The following is a 27477-nucleotide window of genomic DNA, read 5'->3' as shown; positions in this document are numbered from 1 at the left end:
GTTTCTGGGATGCATGTTCATTTATAGATCCGTTTGTCTACGTCTAATGCAGCGAAGTCGGCATGGAAGATTGTTTCTGTCTTTTCATGGTCTCTCTCTTGCATTTGGCCACATTCTTCAACACCCATAAAACCTTATCTGATCGTTGTCCTGACAACTAGGACCGTCTTGCCCTGTTTGGGGGATGGGACCACAGTGAAGTTAGAAAAATTTTATGGTACATATACCAAACAATTGTGTCTGATCTGGTCTCAGTCTTTACAGCTGTAAACAAATAAAGGTTCGCCAAAACAAATGACTTCTCCAGAGGTTGTCAATCCCCTGGACGAAGTGAAGAGGAGTGGTGGAGGCCAATGTTTTATCCTCTCCGTAATCAAGTAGTGAACAGGTAACAGGGGTGTGCAATCTCCCACGCTCTCCTGAAAGAACACCGTCACCAGCAGGCGAACAAGTAGAACGCAGGGTCGTAACAAATGCCATCAAATTCAGTAAGCAAATAATGCAAAAGCTGTGTACAATACCAATACAATTTGTGTAAAGAATAGGCCTACTTATATTTTATGTGCAATTACTTCCCAAACTAAGTGTTGTAGGCCTATAACCAACATTAGAGCAGTGATGTGTAAACTAGATTTTTATTGAATATTTTTCATACTATAAAATGTGCAAAAGCAGTGTAATATGACCAGTGGGTCACCATTGATGTGTAAACTGAATTGGGTGGCACTACAGTTTGTAACATTGAAGTTAATGACTATTTTTGTATTTTTGACTATGAGTTGATGCTGTAGTCGTTTTTTGGGTTATATTGCACTTTGCAGAGGGTCCCTTTGAACTTGTCTCTCAGCCGCCTGCTCATAGAGATCCATTTAGCCTATATTATAAAAGGGTTAGGGTTAGGGTTTTTATGAGAATTGGGTTGTAGCTTGTTGTCTTGGTTACTGTGATTGTAAATAGGTGTCATTTGTGTTTTAACAACGTTTAGCTCAAGAATAGGGAAGTTTGAATAGCCTATGTGGATATTGCCAACTTCACTGAACTCCCACTAACCGCATTTCTTTTTGAGTCCAAGTTCAAACTCTATGAAACACTCCATTAACGTACGGAGTTCTGAAACACTAGCGGGACATTAAACAGCAAGTGTCTGCCCGAGCTCAAAACAGACAGACTTTGCGAGGGAACACAAAAGTTTTGCGTGGGAATGCAAAGTTTCTCGGGGGAACGCAAAAGTTTTGCGAGGGAATGCAAAAGATTTAAAAAATAATAATTATCCCATCCTAAATTGTTTTCCAACACCACGTCACTTCAGGGGCTCTGTATGAATGTAAAAAGATGGGCTGTAAGATAATTGTGTGATTCTGACAACTTAATTTAGCTCAAAGGAATTATTAATCAATTTATAGGGAATTCGAAAGAATCACTTATTACGACCGAGCAAATGACTCGTTCAGGGTTCATTTGAACCGGCCGTAACTATCAGCTCTGCAGCGGATATAAATTTCCGAACTATAGTGAAACACTATAGTTAGCAGGGTAACTAGATCAGCAGTTTAAGACATTCAATTCGTAAGCACATAACACAAGTAACATTTCTCTTTAAAATACAAACAAGACTTTATTGATTATTCTAACACATAAAACTAATATCTACCACAAACACACACACACACATTCATACGCGTTGCAGAAAGGAAGAGAGTGAGGAAAGAGTGAGTTTAAGAGTGAGATGATGAAATCACAATATAGAATTATGTAGTTGCATGATGTTGGATTATAAATCCATCGAGAATTGTTCTGGGATGATTTTATGTATTGTTAGGTAAAATCTCAGTTCTCTGTGGTTTGAAGTGATTTCAAAACTTTGGGTCATTCAGAGGTCCTTAAGGAGACTGGGGTCTGTTTTGTGTCTGTGCGGAGTCCAGCAGCTTCTCAGCTGTTATCTTGATCGAGCGCCGAGCTTTTGCCATCTCTGAACCAATCAGTCTTTGGAAACAATCTAACATTGACACGTTCTTTCTTTAGTTGGGCTCATCTTCTTTGGAGCTTGCATGGCCATAAAGTTCTTAGCTGGGATTTTTTGTTGGTTAGTGGAGACTGGCTGGCTGGAGCCTGATTTTATGACTCTGGATTGGTGATTTGGGCTCTGGCATGTTGAGTTCTGTGTGGAATTATGTTTGAACAAATCACCTGGAAGATTCATTTGTATTCGCTTTGCACTCAATCTTACAGGCCAAAAAAAAAAAAAAGATATGGTCAAAACATCTGATCTGTGCATCAAAACTTGCAGTGTAAACGCAGCCTAAGTGGTTTCTCCACTGCATGGATCTTCATATGTATCTCCGGGTAGCGTTTGAAAGCAAAACTCTTCCCACACTGATTACACATGTGGCTTCTCTCCAGTGTGGATCCTCTCATGTTTTTTCAGAGATGATGATGCACTGAATCTCTTGTTACAGTGTGAACACTTGTAAGGTTTTTCTCCAGTGTGGATCCTCTCATGTGATTTCTGATCTGCTGAGCGACTGAATCTCTTGTCACAGTGTGAACACTTGTAAGGTTTTTCTCCAGTGTGAATAATCTGGTGTTTTTTTAAACAGTTTGCTGTAATAAAAGTCTTCTCACACTCAAAGCACACATACTCTCTCACACCAGTGTGGATTTTCTGATGTCTATGTAAATATAGCAGCCGTGAAAAACTCTTTCCACACACAGAACATGAATGCGGCTTCTCCTTCATATGAACTGTCAGGTGTGTCTTCAGGTTTGATGGCCTAAGAAATGTTTTTCCACACTGATCACATGTGAACGGCTTCTCTCCAGTGTGGATCCTCATGTGAGCATTAAGATGTGATGAATCTGTGAAACTCTTCCCGCACTGATCGCATGCGTGCGGCTTTTCTCCAGTGTGGATCCTCATGTGAAGATTAAGAATTTGTTTTTTTGTGAAGCTCTTACCGCATTGATCACATGTGAACGGCTTCTCTCCAGTGTGGATCCTCTCATGTATTTTCAGAGGTGTTGAGTGACTGAATCTCTTGTCACAGTGTGAACACTTGTAAGGTTTTTCTCCAGTGTGAATTCTCTGGTGCAGTTTTAAACTGTCCGCTGTAGTAAAAGTCTTCTCACACTCAAAGCACATGTACTCTCTCACACCAGTGTGTATTTTCTGATGTCTATGTAAACTATCCAGCAGTGAAAAACTCTTTCCACACACAGAACATGAATGCGGCTTCTCCTTCGTATGAACTCTCAGGTGTCTCTTCAGGTGTGATGTACTAAGAAATGTTTTCCGGCACTGATCACATGTGAACGGCTTCTCTCCGGTGTGGATCCTCATGTGAACATTAAGATGTGATGATTGTGTGAAACTCTTCTCACACTGATTGCATGCATGTGGCTTCTCTCCAGTATGAACTCTCATGTGAAGATTAAGGTATGCAGAATCTCTGAAATTCTTTCCGCACTGATCGCATGCGTGGGGCTTTTCTCCAGTATGAATTTTAATGTGAACATCAAGACTTTGTTTGGTTGTGAAACTCTTTCCACACTGAGTGCAGTTTGTAGATTTCTTGGCTCTTCTTTTCTTTAAAAATGTATTTTTAGTCTTTGAGCGACTCAAAGGTTTTTCTCCAGGTTTGACATGATGTTCCTCCTCCACTTCACTCAGTTCTTCACTCTCCTCCTTCACTTCACTCAGTTCTTCACTCTCCTCCTTCACTTCACTCAGTTCTTCACTCTCCTCCTTCACTTCACTCGGTTCTTCACTCTCCACCTTCACTTCACTCAGTTCTTCATTCTCCTCGCTTTCTTCCATCAGGTCTGAAATAAAAGAAATACATTTTTATTTTTTGTTTTTGAAATATAAAAATATATATATATTTCAGTAATAGACAACTGCTTTTAAATATTATGATCATTTTCATGTATTTGGTTGTTTTTTGTGGGTCTTGGAGCGTCTGGTAGCCGCTCCGTAGAAGGGGGGTTATGTCACAGCGTCTGGTTTGTGTTTCCCCGGGTGTCCACTAGAGGTCTCTTCCCCATACTGTCACCATTATATCTTGAATTGCATGTCCCACAATCCCTGTCTGAACTCATCATTGATCATTGCACTCAGCTGTTCCCTATAACATTGTTAGTGTCTGTGTATAAATACCCTGTCTGTTTTAGTCCTTGTCACAGAGTCATTGTTAATCGTCACTACACTTCTGGTCTGCGTTCTTGCCTGTTTCTTGTTTTGTTTATTGTGTTTATTTGACTGCTATCATGGATTTTGAACCTTGCCTGGATGACTACGAGATGGATTACACTTTAATAAACAACTACTGCCATACTGCATTTGGATCTTTTTATTATCCCTGAAACCTTCCATGAATGAGGTACATTGATCTTCCAATTATTACTTTTAAAACATAATTAAAGCATCCATGCTTCTGTATTTATTTTACTAAAGGTCAGATAAATCCCATCACATACAGCCTCTTTCACCTAGATATCATAGAGACTGTGTCTGTTCCCCGAATTAGAACATACAAAAAACTTCCAAACCCATCTAAGGTTAAAAATGTAATTGATGTTCAACAAATAAAAAACAGACATAATACAGATGAGCAAATGATAAAGCTTGGGTTGCTGAATATTCGATCCCTTACTTCATAATAACTTATTGTTAATGATATGATTACAGACTATAATCTAGATGTGCTGTGTTTGACAGAAACCTGGCTAAAACCAAACATTACTTTAATGAACCTCGTCTGAAAGGCAAAGGGGGAGGTGTCGCTGTAAATGATAGTAATATTTTCAGAATTACTAAGAAATCAAGTTTTAAATATAATTCTTTGGAAGTGTTGGTGCTTAATATAGCAATATATATTGTAAATGTAACGTTTGAGATTTGATATGGCTACTGTATACAGGCCAACAGGGCAAATCATTTGCTGACATTCTATCAGAGTTAGAACTGGTTGCAGATAAAGTCTTAATTGTTGGTGATGTTAATATACATACAGATAATGAAAAAGATGCATTGGGATTGGCATTTAAAGACATTCTGAACTCTATTGGACAACACGTATCAGGACCTTCTCATCCACAGACGACTGGTTTTGGCCGCGGGGAGGGGTACTTTTACTGCGTGATAAATATAAGCAGCACGGCAGAATGCTTAATATGCTCACTGTCTCCAAATCATGATTAAAATTATGTCTCCTGTTTAAAACAAGTAAAGAAACAATAGAGGAGAATAGTTATGCGCGAACAGCGGGAAACTGTATATTTGTGCAGTGTGCACATGTCAAAAAATCTATTCCGATTTGAAACTTGTGACATATAAACGCGCACATCAACCCGATTACTTTATTTATCGTTCATGTAAACACTGTGTTCGGATTCATCAATCGTATTGATTTCATTCCGATTGAACCAAAAGGTGTCCATGTAAACATAGCTACTGTTATGCTGACAATACTCAGCTCTATATTTCTTCACGCCCTGACAAAACTTACCAATTCACAAAATTAATGGAATGCATGGCTGATATATAAAAATTGGATGACTAGTAATTTCCTACTATTTAATTCTGAAAAACAGAGATTCTAATTATTGGACAAAAAAATCCCCAAAAACAGACCATAAGGGTAGTCTTTGACTGTGCTGCTACTTTTCAAGGTAAATCCCTCAACTCAGAACTTCTTCAGGGTCCTGATTTGACCAGCACACTTTTTGATGTTTTGACCAGATTTCGCCAAGAACCTGTAGCAGTTATGACAGATATCAAAGCAATGTTCCATCAGGTCAGAGTGTCAAGATCAGATGTTGACTTCTTGCGATTCCTCTGGTGGCTAAGTGGTGATGTTAGCATGCCTGCTGTGGAACATCGAATGATGGTACATCTATTCGGGGCAGTCTCATCCCCCAGCTGTGCAAACTTTGCTCTGAGGCAAACAGCCAAAGACAACAAAGACTGTTTTCGAACTGAGGTGATAAACACTGTTGAGAACAGCTTCTATGTAGATGATTGCTTGAAGTCCCTTCCAACAGAGCATGAAGCAGTAGAATTGGTGAAAGACCTAACATCTCTCTGTCAAACAGGAGGATTCCACCTCACAAAATGGGTGAGTAACAGTCGCACTGTTCTTGCACATATTCCAAAAGAAGACAGAGCTCAGAATTAAGGGAATTGGATCTCGATAGGGAAAAGCTTCCCACTGAAAGAGCTCTTGGATTGTTGTGGTGCGTGGAGAATGATATGTTTAAGTTCAATATCACTGTCAAGTGCAAATCCCACATCCGAAGAAACTTACTATCAGTTGTGAGCTCCATCTAATGTCCACTTGGATTTTTGCGTCCCTTCACTCTACCTGCACTCTATTTAGGAGTAAATGTGGTTGGGATGAGGAAATACCACAGGCTGCAGTGGATAAGTCGACAAAGTGGATAAAGGATCTTGATGAGATAGAAGATTTCAGAGTGGCACGTTGTGTAAAGCCAACTGGTTTTGGAATGCTGAAGCAAGCAGAGCTACATCATTTCTCTGATGCTAGTGAACAAGGATACGGCATAGTGAGTTACTTGAGACTGACTGATGATATGCACACTGTACATGTGTCTTTCATGTTGGGAAAAGCCAGAGTGGCCCCACTTAAGCCTGTCACAATTCCACGTCTAGAACTTACAGCTGCAGTGCTAGCGGTCAGAGTGGACATTATGGTAAGAAAAGCTTTGGAGCTCGATCTCAAAAGCTCAACATTTTGGACTGATAGTCAGTCAGTGCTGAAATACGTTGCAAATGGGAATGCAAGATTCCGCACATTTGTAGCAAATAGGATCTCTGTTTTTAGAGAAAACAGATGTTAAACAGTGGAAATTCATCAGGACAAAGCAGAACCCTGCTGACTTAGCATCAAGAGGGGTGAGTGCCGGCACATTGGTGAAGTGCAAAGAGTGGATCCATGGACCAGACTTTCTATGGAAGAAAGAAGAGGAATGGCCTAAAGAGTCGCTGGGACCCATTTCCATATCGCTCTCACTCGATGATCTTGAAGTTAAAAGGAACACCACTGTTTATAGTACTGTCATTAAAGAAAAGGAAAATCCTACCAGCCAACTGCTTAACTATTTCTCAAGTTGGACAAAGCTAAAGTTGGCAGTAGCGTGGTTCTTGAAGTTCAAGAATATCCTTCGCTTGCTTACTGCAAAAAGAAAAGAAATACAGGCAACCTGCGTGAATAAGGACATTCAGAGCCAAAACAAGGTATGTAATGAAATTAAAGCATTCAAGACATCACTTTGTGGACAATCCATATGCTTGGATGATCTCTGTAAAGCAGAAAAGTCCATTGCTGAGTTTTGCCAGAAACAAAGGTATTCAGAGGAAATGTCAAGAATTAAAAAGACATTGCTTGTTGGGAAGTGCTTGAAAAGATTCAGCAGCCTATACAAGCTAGATCCGGTGATGGATGATGGAGTTTTGAGGGTTGAAGGAAGGTTGGACAAGTCTGCAATGCCTGAGGAGACCAAGCAACCAATAATACTTCCAAAAGATATTCACATCTCCACACTTATCCTTCAACACATACACGAACAGCTCGGACATGCTGGCAGAAACCATGTTCTCTCACACCTGAGAAAGAAATATTGGATTATAAATGCCAATTCTGCAGCCGTAAAGTTCTTTCTAAATGTGTTGTGTGCAAGCGTGTAAGAGGAAAGATTGGAGAGCAAAAGATGGCAGATTTACCAAAGGAAAGACTACAAGCTGATCTCCCACCTTTCAGCAATGTTGGAGTTGACTATTTTGGACCTTTTGTGACAAAAAGAGGAAGAAGTCAGGTAAAAAGATATGGGGTTATTTTCACTTGCATGACAAGCAGGGCAATTCACCTAGAAATGGCTCACTCACTGAGCACAGATTCCTGCATTGACGCTTTAAGAAGATTCATAGCCAGAAGGGGCCAAGTACTGCATATTCAATCTGATAATGGGACTAACCTGGTGGGTGCAAAAAGAGAGTTACAGAATTCACTTTCAGAATGGAACCAAAGTAGAATCCAGAAGGCAATGCTCCAGAAAGGAATTCAGTGGACGTTTAATCCTCCAGCAGCCTCACATCATGGGGGAGTATGGGAGAGGCTCATTCGAATGGTGAGGCAGATCTTCTGCTCTATTTTACAACAACACACCCTCGATGATGAAGGACTACAAACACTCTTTTGTGAGATTGAAGCAATTTTGAACAGTCGTCCCATTACCACATCGTCTGATGACCATCATGATCTGGAACCTTTGACACCAAATCACAATCTTCTCTTAAAGTCTAGCCCTACATTGCCACCTGGATTGTTTCAAAGGTCAGACGTATACAACAGACGTCGGTGGAGGCAAGTACAATATTTAGCAGACCTGTTTTGGAAGAGGTGGTCACAAGAATACTTACCATTACTACAGGAACGACAGAGATGGTTAACTGCAAAAAGAGGATTGCAGAAAGGAGATATTGTGTTAGTCGTGGACAGTTCAGCACCTCGTGGATCGTGGCCTATTGGAAGAGTAACAGAAGTTTTTCCTGATTCCAAAGGACTCATAAGAACTGTTAAACTTAAGACAAAGACTGGTTTCTTAGAAAGACCTATTACCAAACTTAGCCTACTATTGGAAGATGCATAGAAGTGACGACTGAAGAATGATTAAAGGATGAGTCTCATTTGACTCCATTTACATTTAATGTATTGTAATTGGTGGTGTGTAAAGATTTCAGTGACAGGTTGTTAGTCAAAACGTGGCACAAAGGTTGCCAGAATGGTACCCCTTCAGTGCAGCGGGGACCTTCGGATTGTGTGATATGTGGCAAGAGAAATATATGCCAGCTTCTCTGGAATGGACCTCGCAGTATGCGTGAGAGCCAAGCGCGGCTGAGGGCCCAGCTATCGATGATTCCTAAGTGGTACAGCACTAATGATAATGTTGGAAACTGTGCATTGGGAGACACATGCAAATGTGCAGATTGCAGAGTGCAAACTCAATTATGGAAAATTTGGCAGTATGAGCTCACATCAGAAAAATGTGGGTGTAAACTTTGTTCAGAATGTAAGTTGAAGTACTACTTGAGAGGCCAAGAATGTAAGTGTACACTGAATGACAATGGTGATTTTATCAAATGTCAGAGATGTAAGCTATTATTGGGTAAATTATGGATGATAGCAATAAGCTCTAAGAAGGTCTGGCAGACTAGAAAGAGCGAAACTAGTTTAGGTTGTTTAATCGATGGTAAGATCATGAGAGAATGGGAGGTGAACCCATTAGCCTTAGTGCCCAGCACAGAAAAAGCATTCTTGTGGGACAGGCTTTTGGAGTTGGGGAAACCTTTACCGTCTGAATCTGAACCATTTGTTAAAGACAGTTTACTGGATAAAATGTTATCCAGAAATACCAACCTTGACCTTTGGAAAAAGGTGATTAGAGATGCAATTTATGATGATGATTGTTTAATTTTGCATAAGACAAACGGATTGTATAAAGAAAAAATTCTCAAAGATTTGTTTGTGAATGTATTAGAGGACATGTCTTTCCAGGAAGAAAATCCTATTTATATGCCGAGAGATTACAGTTTTTATGTTATTGAAACATCTTTAACTGTTAGAGCAAGGTCTCAACAAACTTATGCAGGGACAGAAAGGGTCAAGGTTAAACTAGGCCCAGGTGAAAAGAGTGAAGTGTGGGAGATCAAAGCATCTGTGTCTACTACTACTGATTATCTGGGAATAGGAAGATCCATTGAAGGTATTAAAGTTACTAAAACGGTAATTAAGAAAGCTAGCTTTAAAAGTAAGTTAGTAAAATGAGTTAGTAGAAACAGTTAGGGAAAGAGTAGGTTGATCTGTGTCTTTTGTTTCTTTTGTTTTCACAGGCAAGGAGATGGCGAGGACAGGAAACATAAGAAAGAGGAAGTTCCAGGAGCTGCAGCGAAACCGCAAAGACTTGTGCCTGTTCCTGTCACCTCTGCACTGTTAGCAATTGATGTAATTTTTACAATAAATTTTACAACAACATGTTGTATTCATGTTTTTATTGTAAATGCAAATGCATGATGGGAAATTTATGGACAGTCCTGTAATTTTATTGTAACTACACTGTAGAAGCATTATTTTACAGCCACCGCATAGCATTGTGGGATTGTTGCTGTTTGAATTTTGAAATTGCGCGGCCAACGGTACCAGAGAATCAAACATTTTTGGAAGAAATACACATCTCAGGTATGAAATGTTAACATGAAATCTATTTTATAAGTATATGGATATATTAATACTGTTGATATGAGTGAGTGCTGCTGATTGTTTCGTTTGGTATATTTCATTGACATTAGCTTCAGTGACGTTCGCCCCGAGTCGACTAAAAACAACCTGAACTGACCGCGGTGAAGTGGCGTCTTCTTCTTACTCAATCCATACGGAAAAGGAACCACATGCAGGTGCAAGGTACGAGATATTCACAATTTTTCGTTTGGTATATTTAAGTGACATTATCTAGAGTAATGTTAGATCCCAATTGATACTTTGCACGTGACGTCAGTTGTACTGGCTGGCGGGCAAGAACGTCATTCTCTAGCAACGAAAACCAGTAAACTAATCAAGGATCTTGCCAGGACGTTGCCAGTTTTAATATACAAAAGTTGGTGTTTTGAGGTGTACACGACATGTCAGATAGTTGTTGTGCGATTGGATGCACTAACCGCGTTTGTTGCCCGCCAGATATCATGTGACTGCAAAGCGTCAATAACGTTAGCTCAACTCGCCCCGACTCGACTCGCTCACTCCCGATATAAACAACATGAACTGATTACGGTGAAGTGGTCTTACTCAAACCATAAGGAAAAAGGTAAGTTACCACCACATCAGGTACAAGACACTAGATAATCAAAATGGAAAAACAAACATGGTGAGTACAATCGAGTCGAGCTGAGCTTATAACGTTAATGGAAAACCACCACAATGACGATAGCTCAAATAACGTTATCCCAGACTGTAAAAATAAGCATTAACGTTAGCCCGGTAAGCTTCCTTAGCTCAGGTTATTATTATTATTGATTACACATGCTACCGGACAGGCTGTTGTATGACTTCTGTTTTGCTGCCTTGTAATCGGGGGTCTTGAAATCGTGGTTTGCACACTAGCATAAACGTAGCTTGTAGATTCTAGGTCACTGAATACAGAATTAAATGAAGGTATCTTGTGGCTGCCTGGCAGACTGTATGGAATATTAAAATAATAATAGATTTGTAATTGGTATTTGTTGTGTAATTGGTAATACATTTGGTAATGTTTACATTTTTTATTCCCTAGCCCTCTGCCACAGCTGCTGATATCCAGAGAGAGACCCTACCAAGCACACCTTGCTAATTGTACAAGGTATATTCTTCCCTTATTTTGTTAAAAGGGTAGTTCACTTTTAAATGAAAATTACCCCATGATTTACTTACCTTCAAGCCATTCTTTCAGACAAATACAATCTGAATTATACAGAAAAAAAACTGTTGAAGTTTGAAGCTCAAAAAAGTGCATCTATCCATCATAAAAGAGCTCCACGTGGCTCTGAGGGGTTAAAATAGGCCTCCTGAAGCGAAGAGTTTGTGTAAGAAAAATATCCATATTTCACAATTTAAAAGTAAAATTCTAGCTTACGGCCAAACTGCCATACGCAGTCTACTTGCATTCAAAGTTCAACTTACGCAACTCGTGACGTCAGAAGTAGCGTAGTGCGTCATGGCATAGTGTAAATATCAGCAGTCCGTTGCATTACTCGCATAAGTTGCGCTTTAGAGTAAAATCTGTATGTTATTGTTTTTTTGTCCGGAAGCCAATACAATTATGCATCATTTCATTTCATAAAAGTATATGAACTTTATGAAAGGATGCACAATTGTATTTTAAGTTTGCGCTGAAACTTTATTTACCTTTTTTCAAATAATCCATTAAACCTGCTGAGAAACGATCGCGTGAACTAAAATGAGCAGTTAGACACGCATGCTCGGGAAACTCATGAATTTGAATGTAGGCTCCAACCACTGCCTCTACAGATGCACAACTCACTTTTGAACCAAATATCACGGTGCAAAATGGAGAGCGCGCGAAACTTGTCACTTGAAAGCAAAAAACAGTGTTTGAGATTCGTTGCAGCAGATTCAAGCAGCTGTAGTTATGTACTTGTGTTTGTGCTAGAAACATATACAAGACATATACAAGAAATATTCTTGAAGTGTGTAACTCTCATTGGATGAATTCACATACTGATTTGCGGATGTGCAAAATTTCTCCAAGACTTCACATTTCTTGATGCGGCTGTGTAAATGCGTTTTGCATCATATTCACTGCAGCAATTGTATCAAAAATGTGAGCATACGAGTTTCTTAATTTGTGATTTGTAGAATAGGATTTGTGAACCTGCAATGAAGAATTTGAGAAGATTTAGGCTAACTGTTGTGTTGTGTTTGTGGGACGGAGAGAAAAAAAAAGTCTACAAGTTTGCGACTCTTAAAACATTTCTCTCTGTTACTTCAAATTTACTGATACACATGGCTTTTCTCTACAACTACATATCGCACTGTCACAGGTGTTCAGTTGATTTGAATAAAATATACCTTTTTACCTTTATACCTAATTATGACCATGTCATATCAGTCTTAAATGTTACCTGATAAGTGTGTTTTTCCCCGTTTTCAGAGCCTTTTGCGGCATAAATCCTCAGACGGGCAGCAAGGCAGAGAAAAAAACAAGGGCTGAACACACCAGTTTGCACACTTTTGAGGAAACTGCTGGACTTTGAATTGGTGGGCAGGGGACATTAGTATGTTTGACAACTCATGTTCAACCAGTTTGGTACAGTAATAGATTGATCAGTTTTAAGAGAAAATAAAAATATATATATTAAAAAAAATACTAAGTGTTTTGTTTTTCTTTGCAGAAGTCTGAAAAAGGACATTTAAAGGGATAGTTAACCCAAAAATGAAAATTATATCATCATTTACTCACCCTCAAGTTGTTCCAAACCTGTATGAGTTTCTTTGTTCTGCTGAACACAAAGGAATATATTTGGAAGAATGTTTGTAACCAAACAGATCTCGGTCCTCATTGACTACCATAGTATATTTTTTTCCTACTATGGAAGTCAATGGGGACCGAGATCTGTTTGATTACAAACATTCTTCCAAATATCTTCCTTTGTGTTCAGCAGAACAAAGAAACTCATACAGGTTTGAAACAACTTGAGGGTGAGTAAATGATGACAGAATTTTCATTTTTGGGTGAACTATCCCTTTAACCAAGTTACAACATTTAATTGTAATATTTACCATATTCTGTCCTGTGAAATTACAGGAAATCCCTAAAATTACAGGAAATTCCTGGCTACTAAGTTGCCGTAAATATAAAATTTTGCTGTAATATTTACAGTATTCTATCCTGTGAAATTACAGGAAAAGTACAGTACCTTGTTGTAGTTATTTTACAATAACAGTCCTGTATACTGTTTACAGTAAATTTACGGCAACTATTAGCCAGGAATTTCCTGTAAAATTACAAGAAATTTCTAACAGTGTGGTCACAGTTTTACTAGTAACATTAATTATAATTGGCGCAGGGATAACTGTAGAAGATAAACGAAATGTTAAAAGCGTGGCATCTTGTTCAGTAATTGATAAGATTGTCAGGAAAATTTGTTATAAACAAACCGTGAAAATAGGCGATGTAAAATACGGTTCCCAAATGATAAGAGACATGTTTAAGAGAATGATAAAGGATATAGACAAATCTTTTTGGAATTGTAACGGTACTAAGCGGATTAATGCTGCTAAGGCACCAAAATTATATGGGGAACAGGTAATTAGAGGTAAAATAAGAATGACATGGACTAGTTTGAAGGGCTATAATGAAACGCATGTGAAATTAGAAGGCCTTTCATATAACCTTTCCGATATTACAAATTTGACGACCAACGTACGTACATATAAAATTTGGAGTAGTCCAGTATTGAAGATTACACATGAGGACACATGGGATTGTTTGGATAAACGGACAAGTCCTGTTATTATGTATAACTGGATGGGACATCAAGAAATAGAACATGGTGTTCCTATGGACATAGGGAGGTTAAAGCCTGTAAAAAGACGTGCTGGCAGATCGACTTCTCTGGGCAATGGCTATAGGCTTACGTCTAACACATGGAATAATATAGATTATGACAATCCAGTGCAGAAAAGCTATTGGCCTAAAGATTTAAAACCATATGTTTTAATATTAGGGGTGTTTAAAAATAAACCTAAGCCAGCCTACGAGGAATTAGAGTGGGTGAAGTGATTTATTGGTCATGCCCGTTAAAATGTGTGAGAGTCATTTGAACTGTCCATTTTTGAAGAAAAAATAATTTTTGGGGCCTAATAGTGAAGATCAATTATGGTATGATGCAGGCAGTCATTGCTCATCAGAATATGGTAAGACTACGGTGTGGGTTTGTTATCTAAATAGCAGTTCCGTGTGGAATGACGAGGAGTTTGAGAGACATGGCATTAATATCATCAAATTGTGGCATGATTGGATGGCCTTACAGGATCAAGGAAATGAAATGGTTAAAGCAGAAAGTGAGCGTACGACTTGGTCCTTTAACGCCACCTTGTGGAAAAATGGAGTGGGGGGAAGTAGACTTCACCCTTTAACTCTGTCATATGCACCAATGCCAGGCCTGTCTCTGGAACTTGCAAATTATTCTGGAATAATGGATTATATTCTTAAAAATGTTACTGACCAACATTATCGATCCACTATTGTCCTATATTGTATGGGTTTCGACAGACCTTTACGTGTAACACACACTAATCAGGGAATCTGGGGGAATCACAGCGATGCGGGCAATAGAGGGACGCTGCGTTGGATTGGACTTTCAACTTTTCAGAACAGGATTTGGGATGTATTTCCAGTAGCAATGGGCTTAGTCAAAATTTCTAACCGCACGTTAACATGGAGAAAACCGGTTCCAAATAAAAATGGGGATATATTCCCCATAACGATTCATTATAGAACGAATAAAACTAATGGCGCTTTTCCACTGCATGGTACGGTACGGCTCGGTTCGGTACGGCACGCTTTGGCGCTTTTCCACTGCATGGTACGGTACGGCTCGGTTCGGTACGGCTCACTTATGGCGCATTTCCACTGCATGGTACGGTACGGTACGGCTCGCTTCGGCTCGCTTTAAATGGTACCACCTCTGTTGAGGTTCCAAGCGTACCGTACCGATACTAAAATGTGACGTGAAAACACTGAAGATCACTGATTGGTCAGACAGAATCGTCACTACCAGTGTCATTGTATTTGCGACACGAGACCATGCACGAGACAAACCCGCTAGATTTAAATAGCCAGTAGACAACAGCCAACGCTGTAGTTTCTTGCAGTTAAAAAGTTTCTTGCAAACTGTTTCTTGCAGTCAGGGGCGGCGCCGGATAATTTTTAACGCATGTGCTGAGGGCACACACACACATATGTGTGTGTGTGTGTGTGTGTGTGTATATATATATATATATATATATATATATTATTAATAAATGAGCAAAACTTGGCCACAAAATATTTAATATTCAATTATTTTAATGATCACAATTAAAGTTTTAATTTTATTAAATTGAACAAGCGCAAAATTCAGCAATCAAATATTCAAAAAGACTTAATAATAATGTTATTTCTCTCTATAGGCGCGTTTACTACGAATATGGCGATCGTCAACTTCATCTTTGCCAGACACTGACAGAAAACACTATTTTATAAATAAAAATCAATGCACGCATCCCCGGATTTACAAATGCACATCTTGCTTGTTGCACGCACATTATGTCGAAATAACGAGATATTATGTTGAAATAACATTATTATTAAGTCTTTTTGAATATTTGATTGAATGCTGAATTTTGCGCTTGTTCAATTTAATAAAATTACGCCTATATATAGCCTATATATATACTATTAATAAATGAGCAAAACTTGGCCACAAAATATTTAATATTCAATTATTTTAATGATCACAATTAAAGTTTTAATTTTATTAAAACGCGTGCACTGATTTTTATTTATAAAATAGTGTTTTCTGTCAGTGTCTGTGCATGGCAAAGATGAAGTTGACGATCGCCATATTCGTAGTAAACGCGCCTATAGAGAGAAATGCACATAATGGATTACATAAGAGAGTAGCCTATTTCTTTTTGTTTTGAATTATTTCGTTTAAAGACATTTCAAGCTTTGTGTATTTGAGGATGAGATGCGCTCCAGTTAACGTACAATGCAAGTGACCGCTCGGGCGCCTCAATGATTAAATTGTCTATTTTGCTCTTATTTATTCAATCCAGGTAATTGTTTGATGAAAAAAATATTAAAATTAAGATACAATTTATACAAAACGAAATTCACTTTAAAGAAAGGCTTTCTACAAAACAAAACTTAATGAAGTGGTCAAAATTATGTCCGACTCGCTCCATGTCTCTCTACTCGTGCTGTTCACTTTTCATAATCAACATAGGCAGATGGAAAAAAATAACATAACATTAACTAAATGCGCTTTTTTAATGGCAGTAGGCTAGTTTAAAACAGTACATTAGGCCTAGACTCTCTATTTGTAAAGATTGCTGCACATTCATTTAATTCTGAATTTTGCACACACAAGTTGAAAGGCATTTGTTCAAATCAAGTTCACGGATAATTGTGCGTGCATTTATTAATCATTATGATACTAAAATCATAACAAAGTAGGCTATGCTATGTACAAAAAATCAGATGAGCCCAGAATATGAACGCAACGTTTAATTACACGTTAAGAATTTTCCTTCCATATAGTAAACCATTATAAGAACGTTTAATTTAATTTAAAAACATCCACATGCCGAGAATCAAGAGCACCATCCCCTGTGTTGTGCGTTTGAAATGTGGCGCGTTTACGATGATGTCATGGCAGTAGAGGCGGCAACTATAACGATCAGTCCCACCCAGTTTGAAGCGGTACTAACTGCAATGGAAAAGCAACCGAGCTAAAGCGAACCGAACCGTGCCGTACCGAGTCGAGTCGTACCACGCAGTGGAAAAGCGAAGCGAGCCGAACCGTTCCGCGCCGAGTCGAACCGTACCGAGCCGAACCGTGCCGTACCATGCAGTGGAAAAGCGCCATAAGGGGTTAAAAACTCATAATTTCGTCCATGGTTTTTGGAAGAATACTTATTATTTGCCGATGATGAGACCGGCTGAGCATCGGAAAGGACGATCGGTGGATTATATGGTGTTAATGGCTTCGCATAAATTTGATATTAAATTTTCGAGTCCATTTTCAAGACATAGCCTAAGACCAACTCATGATAGAAACGACCATGAGAAGATTAGATCGAATTAGATCGATTAGATCGATTAATCAAATCAATTAATTAGACCAAATAGTGGGGATCTTCTTACAGTGTATTGGAAGATACAGAAGAAAGCCATTTTGTGGGTACTAGACAATGTTAAAGAATTTGCTGTATCCGTTTGGGACTTGATTGGTGAATATGGATATTACATTAAGATAGTTGCAATTTGCCTGGCTATCATATTTGTGATAGTATTGGTAGTTGTAATGTTTATTAAATTTACCAAGTTAGGTGTGGTCTGCACTAAACTTTCAAACAGGAAGCCTGGTGTAATGAGGAAGAAACTAATCCCCCACGATGTTTCGGACTCAGAATGAGTTGTAAACGAAGCAGGAAAGGGAAGTAAGACAAAGCTTATGAAAAGGGCATGTTGGTTTCGGGGTTCTCTAAACTTCAAGGAGTTGACGGTCTGAGGGTGGCTTGAGCGATCTTTTTACAAAACCTAAAGTTGAAATTAGCGAAATAACTGTGAAATGGCATCGAATCAGACTAACTCCTCATGGAGATGCGGTGAAGCACCACAGGAAATTGTGAGTATATTATCCGTCAATGTGTGGTTAATTTCCTATTGGGTAACGTGAGTTTTATCCGTACAAATTAAACCGCAAACCGTATTAATGTGTTTCAGTCTGATCTTATATAATATACTGAATGATTTTTCGTTAGTGTTTATATTGGTTTCACAGTTATTACATAGCAAAAGATATGTTACTATTTTCGGAAACAAAGGAATAATAATTGTAGTCCTATTCTCCTTTGCGATTACTGTGTACAATTTGACACAGTGCCATTTTGAAATGGTTTGGATAAAATTTGTAGGTATTGGCCTAGCGAGCCTGACCTACATTATTTTATTCATTATTAGCTATAGGAGAAATACAGTCTTAAGACCAGTAGTGATTAAACTGGCGGTGCTGTATTTGATCGTTTTAATAATTTCGGCATGTTCCAAGATTTGTAACGAGCCGAAATTATTCTTTTTAGCCATTTTGGTTGGGATAAACAACTACAGTTATTTGTTTAAATTGTTAGACAGATTATTGAAATAAACTTAGGTGACTGTGTATAACAAGACAAATAATATAGACAAATAATATCTTATGATAAGGAACATATTTTAGGGGGTTTTCTTTGTTCATTTGATATTTTAATTTGTTTGTGGTTTTTATTTTTATTTTCAATTGACTTGGTTACTGAAAAAAAAAAAAAATGATGTTGGACAATTCTGGAACTAAATAAGTGTCTTGTGAATGGTCTGTGAACAATTATTTTGATACGTTCTATATTATAGCCACAATTGTTGTGAAACTGGGGGCCCACTGTTTTCAGAACAAGTGTTTGTTATGGAGAGACCAAATGAAAAAAAAAACTGAATATGAGCAGACACAAGACACAATTTCCAACAGAAATAGGAAAAGTATCTATATAGTTTTAAATCTGTTTTATATAAATTTATTCAAGTCGAATTTTATTTTGATTTTGTTTAAACTTTTATTGTTCCATTAAAAAAAAAAGAAAAAAAAAGAAAGATGTGTGAAACGGGATCATTGTTTCTGTTGATTTCATTAATTTCACTCTTAATATGACAGAGATGCAGAGCTTATATCATTTCTTTGGAAGGGTTTAAAAGTTGAGTAATGGCTTATTTTATCTCTCTTTTCTCCTATCTCATACTGTAAAAAAAAATTTTTAAGACAATAATGATAAAAAAAAAAAAAACAGGTTATTGTGATGGGGAATGTGACATAGTTTGAACCATTTACCTTGAGGATGTTTAATGTGCATTTAGGCTAACGGGGAAAGGGTTATTCTTGCACCCCCGCTTGCAGTAACAAAAGCATTTACATTCTGATAATCATCTAAAGAAATGTCATCCAAACAGTCTAGGCTAACATGGAACACATAAACGCTTGGTATAACGAAATCCAGGCAGCACTCAAAAAACCTGAATTTAGTGTCAGATTCTCTAACAAAAAAACCCAATAGTTAGCTGACTACCATGCTTTGTCGACAGACTGCTCATGGTTTGGCAGTACCATCTTCTGCTCACTGGCATCCATTGGAATGTGTCTCGGCTCCTTGGAGCCTGGTCCAGCTTCTTGAGATCTTCCGGATACAGGGCTATTTCGTGGCCACTTCTCGCCAAGCCCTCGTCCAATCTCCTTGGTGCCCACAAGAATCTTGTGAGTCTTTCCAGACATTCCTAGTGGATCAATGACATTTTGATAAGTCACCTGACCATCGAACTGTATCTGTCTTGCACAGAAACCAGGAATTATGAGACCCCTCCAAAGAAAACTTTGAATGTCGACACAGCATGTAGTCCCAGTCACTTTTTCTCTATTGCCAATTAACAGCTATGAGGCTTCATTAATGCCAACAACGAGCCATTTCATCGCAATGATAAATTTCATTGCCTCATTTGTCAGATAATGAGTGCGGCCTGGTTTTTTAAAATTGCCCCTGGTGTCACAAAAAGTAAGACTTTTCATTTCAGCCATGCAATAACCTTCATCAATTACACATTTTGCACAAAAGTACTTCAATTCATCAACACCCCGTTTGAAAGCTTTGATTCTCAAAGGGTAACATGCAAATGTAAGACAATGATCACATTTTCTTCTCAGACCATGCCTAAAAATCTGACCTGACAGCACAAGGCTATTCTAGATAACTTTGGTTACTATGAGGCTAATCAGGAGATGAGATAATATCAGATCTCACAACAGTGATGAAGTGCTTGAATGTTTCTAACATGAATGTTCTTCAGCATCATGAATGAATGAAGAATAAACACCAACCTCTTTGTTCTTCAGGATCTTCAGTGTGTTTCATTCTGCAGGGTTCTGGATCACTCATGTTCTCTCTGTCCTCTTTAATAAACTCAGTCTTTGCAGATTTCAGCTTTTCCTGATGCTCCGATGCTCGTCTTCACTTGAAGCTGATGGGAATTTACAGCATTTATTGGAGAATTGGTGTGGGAGGAGCTTCACTGATGATGTGATTGCTCTGGGAGGAGCTTATCTGCCAAAATCAAAAATATCTGTTACCGAGTTTGTTTTTATACTAATTGACACTTATAAGCATTTATGTTGGTCTATCAGAAATTAACTGATGCTCATTCACCTGGAGTCTGTCACTTCTTTAAAAATCCCTCTTGAAGTCTTGAAAATAAACTTTATTATCCAAGTAACAAAGCCAAGCGCTTTTGAAAAAGCAAATCCAGAGTCCAGTCTCGAACATACAGTATAGCCTACACCTCAAATGTAATCAATACGTGTGTTTTAAGCAGTGAACATGAGACTAAGGGCTTCACCTTATTTAAGCATTTCCATCCCGGCCTGAAATAGGCAGCCGGAAGTGTTGTACACCAGCAGGATAGCAGTGATGTGTGAACTGAATTTGGTGTGTTACAGTGAAGTTATTGAATATTTTTCATAGTATAAAATATGCAAAAGCACATTTTATCAAACTAAGTGTTGTAGTATGACCAGACGGAGGCCAATTATGTCTAAACTGAATTTGGTGACACTACAGTGTTTAACATTGAAGTTAATGACTATTTTGGGGTTTTGCACTTTGCAGACTTTGCCTTAGGACATGTCTCTCCGCTGCTCATAGAGATAATTTGAAAATAGCTGGCATTTGTGTTTGTACAAAGTTTAGCTCAAGAGTTATTGATCCGGGAAGTTCAGATTGGCGAATATATTGCAGTGTTTCCCCTACCATTATATAAGGGGGGCGCCCCGCCCTCCTAACGGCTCCCCCCGCCCCCCTTGAAGTCAAGTAAATTTGATTTGATTTTCTTTATAGCGCCAGATTACAATTTGTTATTTTATTAAAAAAACTAAATAGCCCTTAAGTAATATGTTATTTATCTTATTTCCACGATGGCATGTCTTTTCTGTCTGTGTTTGCGCGTTTACAATTATCCCAATGAGTGCGCAAGCGCGCACACTCACACACAAACAAACACTTGCGTCAAATACAGATGAGCACTAGCGGACAGAGAGCGCGCGGCGGGAAATATGTCGCTGAACTGAAGATGGCAACACTCGCTCTACTGCGAGTAGCAGCCGGAGTAGCTCTCCTGCTCCAAGTCTACGCCCGTTTCACACATATTTCGTTTGCAGTGCGTGTGCGGTGAGTATTTTTTTCCGTACCCATGTTTACAGAGCTTTCACACTGCACGCGGATGCAGTCCGTCGATGATCGATCCGTTCCAGTTGCGGTGCGTATACAGCAGTGCAGCGATCGTTTCCGCACCGAGTCTACTTTTGCCGTTTATATACTGTCTATGATTTCTGCTGTGCTGCAAACGCTGAATTAAAGTGACAGCGCATGTTTCGTGGTCAAAATGAACACAGATTGACCTGAAAATGTAGTAATTTCACCATAAGTGCGATTAATTAAATAAAATGTAGTAATCTCACCATAAATTTATTTAATTAAATACTACTTTTTTCACTTTAAGACCGGGGTAAAGCAAGGAAAACTACAATTTACCTCAACAAGGCGACATAATGACATTCGTGGAGGTGGAAAAACAAGTTCTTTGTGACATGCAAGATTTATTGTATTAAAATTTAAATGCAAAAGATTTTAATATAAATACATGGTTAAATATTTTACCACTTGCTTGAGCAACTTAATATATAATTATATAGAAGTAATGCATTGAATAATACATTGTTTAAATTGTGTTTAAACGTGAACGCGCGTTCACAGCAGTGCTGCGTCTGACAGGATTATTCTCTCCAATAAATGCATCATAGAAATAAAAACTTATCACAAAAAAAGCCCATTTAAAATTTGTTTGTCATATAAATGTATTAACTAACATTAACGAACAATGAATGAGCAATATATTTGTTAGTATTTATAAATCTTTTTTTAGTTGTTAGTTAAAAAATAAAACTATTTAAGCTCTGGTCCATTAATATTAACAAATACTTATATAAATTTAACAAAGGTTATTTGCAAAAGTCAATTTTAAAAAGATTTAAATATGTTTTTTTTTGTTTTTTTAAAGAGATATCTTATGTTAACATTTTTTTTTTAACATTTGTGTTTTATGTTAACATTACCCTCCCAGACAACCAATTAATGTGACACATAGATAGATAGATAGATAGATAGATAGATAGATAGATAGATGTAAACCTGTAAACCTAGGGGAAACACTGTATTGCCAAATTTACTGAACTCCATGAATCGTGCATTGTTAACGTACGGATATCTGAAGAAACACTGCCAGCGGGACATTAAACACGGCGTGTTTGTCCGAGCTCACAACAGGTGTTGTGAGGGAACGTAAAAGTTTTGACTTTTTTTCCCTTCCATGCCAAATATTTTCCACCATGTCCCTTTAGGTACTAAATTAGCTTTAAGTGTCAATTCACAGGAGATCTGAAGACATCAGCATAATAAATGAGGTGAAAACAGGAACTATTGTCATGAAATAAAGAGTGTTTTCAGCAGATCTGTTAATATTGATGAGCCTCAGACTATCAACACTCATTCAACAAGCCATTCAGGATCATCAGCAGAGAATCTCACTTTATTCTGAGTGTTTGCTGTTAGAAACACATTATTTGAGTCAGGAGACATGATGAAAGACTATAAAACTGCTATATTGGAAGGAAATACTACAATATGACATGAATAAAACATCAATAGCACAAAAACATGAATGACACTCAGGTAAATAACTAGGCTACACCATGTCCATATAAATCGAAACATTGTCTGATTTTCTCAAAGCTAATAATTGCAATACAATTATTAATCATCATTAGATCAGTTCTCACTAAAGGATTAATATTAAGTATTTAGAGGTATCTGTTCAATATATTGCAAGTTAACAACGTAATCTGCCAATAAATGTAAAGAGAGATGAGGTAGCCTAAAAATAAAAAATGGCAACACATGGATTCCCATCAATTCCCCTCACAGATCTCAAACTTTAACTTTTGACTTGACATTCAGTAACAGTTCTCACACAAACATCGAGACAATCACACAAACGAACACAAAATCGCTCAGGTCTGAATGAACTCAACATATTCTCCTCATGCTCGCTGCTGCTGCACTAAATGTTTATTTCAGAAGGAAGACACCAGAAAAGACGCACAAGTATCGCTGTGATCGATGAAAACAATACAGAAATGAGCCTGTCGCCTGTCAAAGAGTGTGTGTGATGGTTGTGTAAATATGATAAATACCGTTAACTTCTCTTCTTCTTCTTTGTTTTTAACGACGGTTGGCAACCAGCTTTTGGTGCATTACCGCCACCTTCTGCTCCTGAGTGTGAATCAGACAATAAGCCGTTTCTCAGTACCAAGTAAGCAAACTTCGGACTTGCGTCCGTGGTAGTTCGGACTTGCCAAGTTCGAGACTTTTTTTTATAAGAATAATATATTTTATTGTATTTTTTATATTTAAAAAAATATAGGCTATTAGAATTGTATTTATGTAATGTTAATTCTAGATGTTTATGTTTGTAAATGCTGTGTGCGTGACTTATATGTGTTTTAATGCTCGTGCTCGTGAACGTCCATGTGACGATCTGCAGCTGGAGTGCTCGCTTTAGCACTCTAACTTAAGAGTAACTCTACTCTCACTTTAGCTCGCTTTTTTTTCCTTCCTAGTTTATTATTTCCATTATGTTTTACTGATTATTTTTTTACTGACTGATTATTCCTTTATTTCATGCACCTATTTTTTATAGGTTTTCCCTTTGTTCTTTGCGAAGTTTTGTATGTGTCTGACTGTATTTCCTAGTCCTGTTCCAGTTTCTAGTTTCCAATATATTCAATTTTGAATATCTGTTGCCATTGAAACTGTAACAACAAAAATTAATTAATTAAGCTACACATTTTGTACTGTAATAAAATATATGTGCCTATATTATTTATGATGTAATTACAGTATATCATGGAATAGCACAATGAACTTATATGGGAGCAAATGGGAGACCAGGGCAAATACAATTATTATATTATTTTCACCATGTTAAAAGAAAAAAAATCCACAAGGGCCACTGAGTTCCCATGATTTTTCAATGTGAGGATAAAGAGAGAGAGGTGGATTATGGCATAAAATAATAATAACAACAATAAATAGCCTACTGTGTATAATAAAATTGGAATGACATTTCTGATCAGTTTGAAAATGATATTGCTGTAACAAACTAATTATAAACTACATATTGTACTGATACAATGTTACAATTACATGTTGTTTCATGGTCATGATCAAGTAAGTCTAGCTCCTCTGATGGTCTTTATTTGTAGTGACACTCGTGGTCTTCGGGGTCTTTTGGACCCCAGACAATAACATTTAATTTTGTAACAGAACAATATATATATATATTTTTACAAATATAATTTTACTCTGTTTATTAATGTTTTAATCAACATTTGTGCAGTTTTTGGAGGATTTGTGTAAATTTCTATAAATTAATAAATAAATATTTATTTAAATAGGCTTTTTACAACAACCAAAAAACAGCATTTCATGTAAAATTCACTTTATAAAAGACCCAGATTTCTAACTTTCATTCATGGGAATACCATGGATAATTTTACAAGGTTTAATGTAAGATTTTTGCCCATTTTTTGGAAAACACAGTTTAAAAATTTTAATAAATCACTTTATTGATATATTCTGTGTGTGTGCATATTCCTCTGTGTGTGTGTGTGGTGACCATGATAATTGTTTGGATTGTTAGAAGTGTGCCACTTTATTTCTGTCATTTCTGTCTGTGCTCTGCATTGTTTCTGATTTTAATGATGAATTTTGTCTATAATGATAAATAAATATTTATTTATTTATAGATATTTAAAAGATATCATAAATCCTCCAAAAACTGCACAAATGTTGACTAAAAACATTAATAAAGAGAGTAAAATTATAATTGTAAAAAAAAAATATATATATATTTTGTAAAGACCCTCGAAGACCACGAGTGTCACTATTTGTGTCACGCCTACATAAAAACAGATAACATTCCATTTTTACATTTTTTTTTTTCTAGAAAGTGTTGAGAGCCGTAAGAAGTTTCATACCAATTGGAAAAGGATAACAAAAGTTACAATTTGAGCAAAAGTCATTTGGGGTCCAATGGACCCCGAAGACCAGAGGGCTTGTCAAGTTGTTAAGTTTTTGTTTATTTTGTATTTGTTCATGTTTTTGTAAAATAAATCTACAACTGAAGTTACACCAAAACATTTCACTTTTAGTATAAGCCTATTTCTTATTATAAAAAGTGCCATACTACTACTACTACTACTACTACTACTACTACTAATAATAATAATAATAATAATAATAATAATTATTATTATTATTATTATTATTATTATTATTATATCCCATCCAAATGGACTTTGCTTAATAATAATATAATAACAAAAAAGAGAAATTATTATTATTATTACTACAATATCCCATCCAAATGGACTTTGCTTATAATACTAATACTACTACTACTAATAATATATATATATATATATATATATATATATATATATATATATATATATATATATATATATATAAACGTTACTATTTCACACCAAGTGCAAAAGACCGCAAAAGAACCAGAGGGTATAAGCAAGCTATGTGCCCATCGCGCGCACAGCCGGACTCCCCTTTGAATGAGAGGTCATCGCAGGACTGTGATTTTTACTGAGGTAAAGTATTTTTTGTATATATAAGTATAAAATGGACGGACTTTATTTTAAACGTTCACATATAGATCTACTGTTCTCATAAACAATGGCTTTCTGCCTATTTGTGGCTTTTTTCCCATATGGTAACTTACACTATTCAGGGCCGCTAACTTAATTACCGTTAATACCGTTATATCTGTCTGACGTCATTCACACTAGCAGCTAGGCTATATGGAGCAGATTTGCTAGGATTGCGAAAAACTATTTCGTTTCAGATTCATGTTGGTAACGTTTGTTTTTTTAAAAGTAATTTTACAATTATTAATAATGTTTTACTCGAATAACTAGCCTACTCTCTCAGGAGCGCGTGAACTCTCTCACGCACTCTGAGCGCGAGCGCACTCTCACGCACACTGAACGTAGGATTGCGAAAACCTATTTAGTTTCAGATTCATGTTGGTAAAGGTAATGTTAGTTTTTTTTAAAGTAATTTTACAATTATTAATAATATTTTACTCGAATACTCTCTCAAGAGCGCGTGAATTACTCTGAGCGCGAGCGCTCTCTCAAGAGCGCGTGAACTCTTCTCTCACGCACATCACGCGAGCGCTCTCTCTATTTACATTGAGAGAGTGAGTCAGTGAGATACAGAAATGACTAAGCATACAGGATCCTATACCCGTGTGAGATTATACTATTAATAATAATTGCACTTTTTATATAATAAAAATAAATAAAGGTACAACATTTATACAACCAGGAAAAAAGATTAATCATATTCAAGTAAAATTATAAATATTTTCAAAAATGAAAATACATTGCATTGTGACTTACTATTCCTTTTATTTGTTAGAGTTTCTTTAATACATTTTCAGATGTTTTTGTATATTCATAAATAACAGCTTTTATTGATTTTATGGTGTATGGCATGAAAATAATTATTTTCTCTCTTTTTTTTAGTGTCAATTTTCATCTGATTGTTGTAAGTGATCAATCTAGCAGTCATCTACATGTATGATTTGCCAAGTTCTTGAAAAATTTATTAGTCAGTGATCACTGATGACCAATCAATACATTCTGATTTGTAAATGCAATATTTCTGAATCAAATTCAGTGATGCTTTGCTTTTTCTCACCTTCTCCTTCCCTTGTTTTTTTTTTCTTTTGTTTTTTGTCAATAGCTGTTACATACACCCGAAGGTTCTTTATTCAAGGTCATCTGGAAAGTGTTCATCCATGTAAGTAATTTAATCTTAAATGTTGCTATAGATTAGACGTGTAAATATACGGTTTCTTTTAGGATACTGAAATCAGACTGGTACATATTTTCTTTAAATTAATTTTGTTGCACTGTTTAATTGGCCATGTAGGACC

At 37.0% G+C, this 27477-nt stretch overlaps 1 protein-coding gene and 1 long non-coding RNA gene across 6 annotated transcripts; one reads left to right on the top strand and one right to left on the bottom strand.

Annotated features, from left to right (window-relative positions):
* Positions 1-1598: 1598 nt before the first annotated feature.
* On the bottom strand, positions 1599-23747 carry LOC311077712 (uncharacterized protein). 5 transcript variants are annotated; one of them, XM_084106316.1, is made up of 4 exons: positions 23654-23747; positions 20231-20453; positions 19428-19632; positions 1599-3819 (listed from the first exon to the last, which is right to left on the bottom strand). In XM_084106316.1, the coding sequence occupies exons 3-4, from the start codon at positions 19483-19485 to the stop codon at positions 2378-2380; spliced, it is 1500 nt and encodes a 499-aa protein (XP_083962442.1). In that variant the 5' UTR covers positions 19486-19632; positions 20231-20453; positions 23654-23747; the 3' UTR covers positions 1599-2377. The 5 variants fall into 5 exon arrangements, with proteins under 5 accessions (XP_083962442.1, XP_083962443.1, XP_083962441.1 ...); XM_084106317.1 differs by lacking the exon at positions 23654-23747 and adding an exon at positions 20556-20688; XM_084106315.1 differs by lacking the exon at positions 19428-19632 and having other exon boundaries at positions 23654-23700.
* LOC311077807 lies at positions 10366-11403 on the top strand. Its single transcript, XR_014604995.1, has 3 exons — positions 10366-10472; positions 10746-10872; positions 11338-11403. It is a non-coding gene; the product is annotated as an uncharacterized lncRNA (long non-coding RNA).
* Positions 23748-27477: the final 3730 nt, after the last annotated feature.

Source organism: Abramis brama (genome assembly GCF_963993115.1).
Source record: "Abramis brama genome assembly, chromosome: 1".
Taxonomy (NCBI): domain Eukaryota; kingdom Metazoa; phylum Chordata; class Actinopteri; order Cypriniformes; family Leuciscidae; genus Abramis; species Abramis brama.
The sequence above is the reverse complement of the archived record's forward strand: the minus strand, read 5'-3'. Positions and strand labels throughout refer to the sequence as shown.

What these genes read in the sequence shown, in the direction of transcription:
- LOC311077712 (XM_084106316.1), bottom strand. Translation starts at nt 19,485, where the DNA reads ATGCCAGTGAGCAGAAGATGGTACTGCCAAACCATGAGCAGTCTGTCG. An exon ending in CAGTCTGTCGACAAAGCATG is followed by an intron (nt 3,820 to 19,427) that starts GTAGTCAGCTAA and finishes CTTTTATTTCAG; the next exon opens with ACCTGATGGAAGAAAGCGAG.